This window comes from Ranitomeya imitator, chromosome 6 (assembly GCF_032444005.1).
Source record: "Ranitomeya imitator isolate aRanImi1 chromosome 6, aRanImi1.pri, whole genome shotgun sequence".
Lineage (NCBI taxonomy): Eukaryota > Metazoa > Chordata > Amphibia > Anura > Dendrobatidae > Ranitomeya > Ranitomeya imitator.
The window spans coordinates 204,418,036-204,421,166 of record NC_091287.1 but is presented as its reverse complement, the minus strand read 5'-3'; the positions used below and the strand labels follow the sequence as shown (position 1 = coordinate 204,421,166).

Below are 3,131 nucleotides of genomic sequence, written 5' to 3'. Positions count from 1 at the left end.
TGAATATGCTTGACTACCAAGCAGGAGGTTTACTAGTCCTCTAAAGATAATCTCCTGCTGATAAATCAGTGATTGCCCCAAACCACAGCGAGTAGCCTAGTAAGTGATACATTGCTGAAATCAGACTCTCTGTCTCTACATTTTGCTGCCATCAAATTAGGTGGCAAAAACCTGATAATAGATTCCCTTTAAGAATGATATTGAAGACTTATAGAGCTAAGAATGATATGGGTGCCATATAAGTGTCATATAAAACTGTGAGGTTTGTACATTGCCCCAATAATGTTGTGTGCATTAGCAACAGAAAGAAAATTGTAGTCCAGCTTTCATTAACGACTGTCATCTGACTCTATCCTGTAAAGTGTTAATAATAGCACACTAATGCCTTATTGCCACTATGTACATCATACAGTGGTATCTCCATCTTTAGGAACAACAAGGATACACTGCAAATGATGCCATTAGATTGGAGTTACTTTGCTTAGAACTGCATGACATGGGTTGTATAATATAAGATACAATTACTATTATAAAATACATAAATAGAAAACATTTGTAAAAGATTTAAAAATAAATATAGTACAGTTGGGCAAACAACTGTAATGCACATAAAATTGATGATGAATCATTATTACGTCCAAATCTTAATCTAGGAAAGTTGTCAGACTGTTACAGTCATTAGTGCAAAAGATTTGTCTGTCTTGAAGTCCATAACATCAAGTAATGCAGCTTTTCATGTTCCTCTGGTCCCAATTAAAAAGTGGTAGCCAAGATTGACTTGTTTAGATCCCATTCCTTCATTCAAGTTGGGAAGACGTTATGGAAATTTGAAACAGTCAAAGTATAGTCAATGCCCTGAAAGAGATCTGCAGTCAATATGATATGGTTGAATCAATAAAAATCTTCATTTGGTTTATAGCTTAAGGACTATAAATGACAAACATGGGTGGAAGGGTAGTGTGTCGAGGAGGGGCCACACTCCCGCATTTTCAAGTACAGAGATAGTCTGGTGATCACAAAAATCTGTGATGACGTTCTAACAACTTGTGATGTCTACATGTCTGGCAATGCTGTCCAATGTTTTTTCTAGTCGATCAAGAGTCACCTTTTCCATTGTATATGATGCATTTTCATGCTGTTCCCTTAAATACTCCGATGAGTTTATCTGTCGAGGTTCTCTGGCCGTACAACCCATAATAAGGTTAAGAATCTGTAACAGGCTTCGAAGGTTCTCAATATCACTCAGCATTTGTTCCACATGTTCCATTGGGATACTGGATAGAATATGCTGAAATATTTCGAGAGTTTCATCCATCTTCTCCAAACTCACCAATATCTCTTCATCTGGAATGAAGTCTAAGCCACTGCTTTTCAAACTGCTAGGATAATTCAGCTGAATTGGGAAAAGGATTGAAATGAAGATAAGTGAGGAGCACGTACATCCAATCTTATACAATACCATGCACTGAACTCAGTTTTCTACTCATCAGTCTGTAATCCATTCACTTAATTTTTCCTTAAAGAAGCCCTCCCGTGAATATCTATATATATATTAAATGAATCTGTGCATATGTGTATGTAGTGTAGTGTGTGTGTTAATATACTCACCTCCTGCTGCCCTCTCTGGTATCTAGTGCTGTTCTGCTCCTCTTCTCAGTGACGTTACCGCTCTTCAGATTCTCCTGTTCACTCTATGCCCTATATGTGAGTTGGAACTCTCTTTTACAATGTAAGCCTTGTTCTGAAGCACCATAGGCTTACATTACAAAAGCCACCTTCAGGTCACGGATAGCGCGGTGTGACCCGGAGAGTATGAAGTGATGTCACTGAGAAGAGGAGCAGAACGACACTGGACATAGAGAGAGCCTTTTGAGCCTTATGAAGTAAGGCTCAAAAAGTGTCTAAAACAATAAATGTGGTGCATGGCATATGTCCCTGAATTCTGGCCCAATGTAAGCTACAATTCTAGAACATTCTGATAATGTCTGCAATCGCTGTGGAATATGATGGCGCTGTATAAGTAAGAAAGTAAAATATTTAAATAAATCTCACAGTTTTTACAATGAACTCAAGAATAAATAGTAGTATGGTAAGCTTCTCATAGTGATGCCTGTAGGTAGCAAGATCTTTAGCATTTAAAGGAAGTTTGTTAGCAAAAACAAAGCCAAAGAGTTCAGGGCACTTTGGCAACTACTTGTTTTCCATCTTTCTCTGCTCTTCTTTTCTCTGATTGAAGACTATGGTATTGCAGGAGTCAGAGAAAGGCAGAAGCAAATGGTGGGAAAGTGCACTGAACTGTTTGGCCATGCCAGTGGTGCACAGAGCACCTGTGCTTAGTTTAAGCAGTTATTTTATGCAGATAAATTATAACTTCGAGACTAACACATCAAGAAATTTAGTCATCTGAATTCATCTCCTGCAAATATCATGAAGATTAAAAGTGGACATTCACCGAAAGGTCATACAAATTAGATCGGCAAGTATCCAACTTCCAAAATCCCCATAGAACAGCTGGTTGATGGGACCACGATGCTCTGAATTTGAAATTCCTATTGGATCGCTAAGGATCCAACTCCCAACACCCCCAAGGTACAGCGGGTTGATGGAAGCACAATGCTCTGAATTTAAAAGTTAAGTTAATGCTTTTCCTTAATTCTTTAGAAGTTGTTGATATGTCACCAATTCTCTCACCTGAATTGGATGTTCCTGAATCCTTGTTATTAAAATTTTGGAGAGTAGCTTTGCATCAGCCTTTAGTCGATCTGTTCTTAATGCCCTTCCATGGCACTGAGGTATTCGCATCCAAACAACCCAAAATAAGGAGAGTAGAATGTATTGCATTTTTCTTGTATACCACTCTATAATAATAACTAAAATAAAAAATGACAAAAATGAAAACCACAGAACAGCAAAGCTAAATCAATGTACAATGAAAGCAAATGCATTATTCTAATAAACTTTGCATTTCAGCATTTTAACATGTTTGGATATTGAATAGGTCACTGTAGCCGATGAATAAAAACATGTATATATTCAATGTCTACATAGTTTATGAGCTTGTTATAATGTATCAGTGTATATATATGCTACCAGACTGTAGGGTTTTTGTGTGGATTCTGTGTATGCTCACA

At 37.4% G+C, this 3,131-nt stretch overlaps 1 protein-coding gene across 1 annotated transcript; it reads right to left on the bottom strand.

The window, feature by feature from the left end:
• Positions 1-546: 546 nt before the first annotated feature.
• Positions 547-2,841, bottom strand: LEP (leptin). The gene is made up of 2 exons (XM_069728906.1): positions 2,692-2,841; positions 547-1,393 (listed from the first exon to the last, which is right to left on the bottom strand). The coding sequence occupies exons 1-2, from the start codon at positions 2,839-2,841 to the stop codon at positions 1,037-1,039; spliced, it is 507 nt and encodes a 168-aa protein (XP_069585007.1). The 3' UTR covers positions 547-1,036.
• Positions 2,842-3,131: the final 290 nt, after the last annotated feature.

Coding starts and splice junctions, on each gene's coding strand:
- LEP (XM_069728906.1), bottom strand. CDS start 2,841: ATGCAATACATTCTACTCTCCTTATTTTGGGTTGTTTGGATGCGAATA. Junction 1,394..2,691: donor TTCAGGAACATCCAATTCAG/GTGAGAGAATTG, acceptor TTCCCAATTCAG/CTGAATTATCCTAGCAGTTT.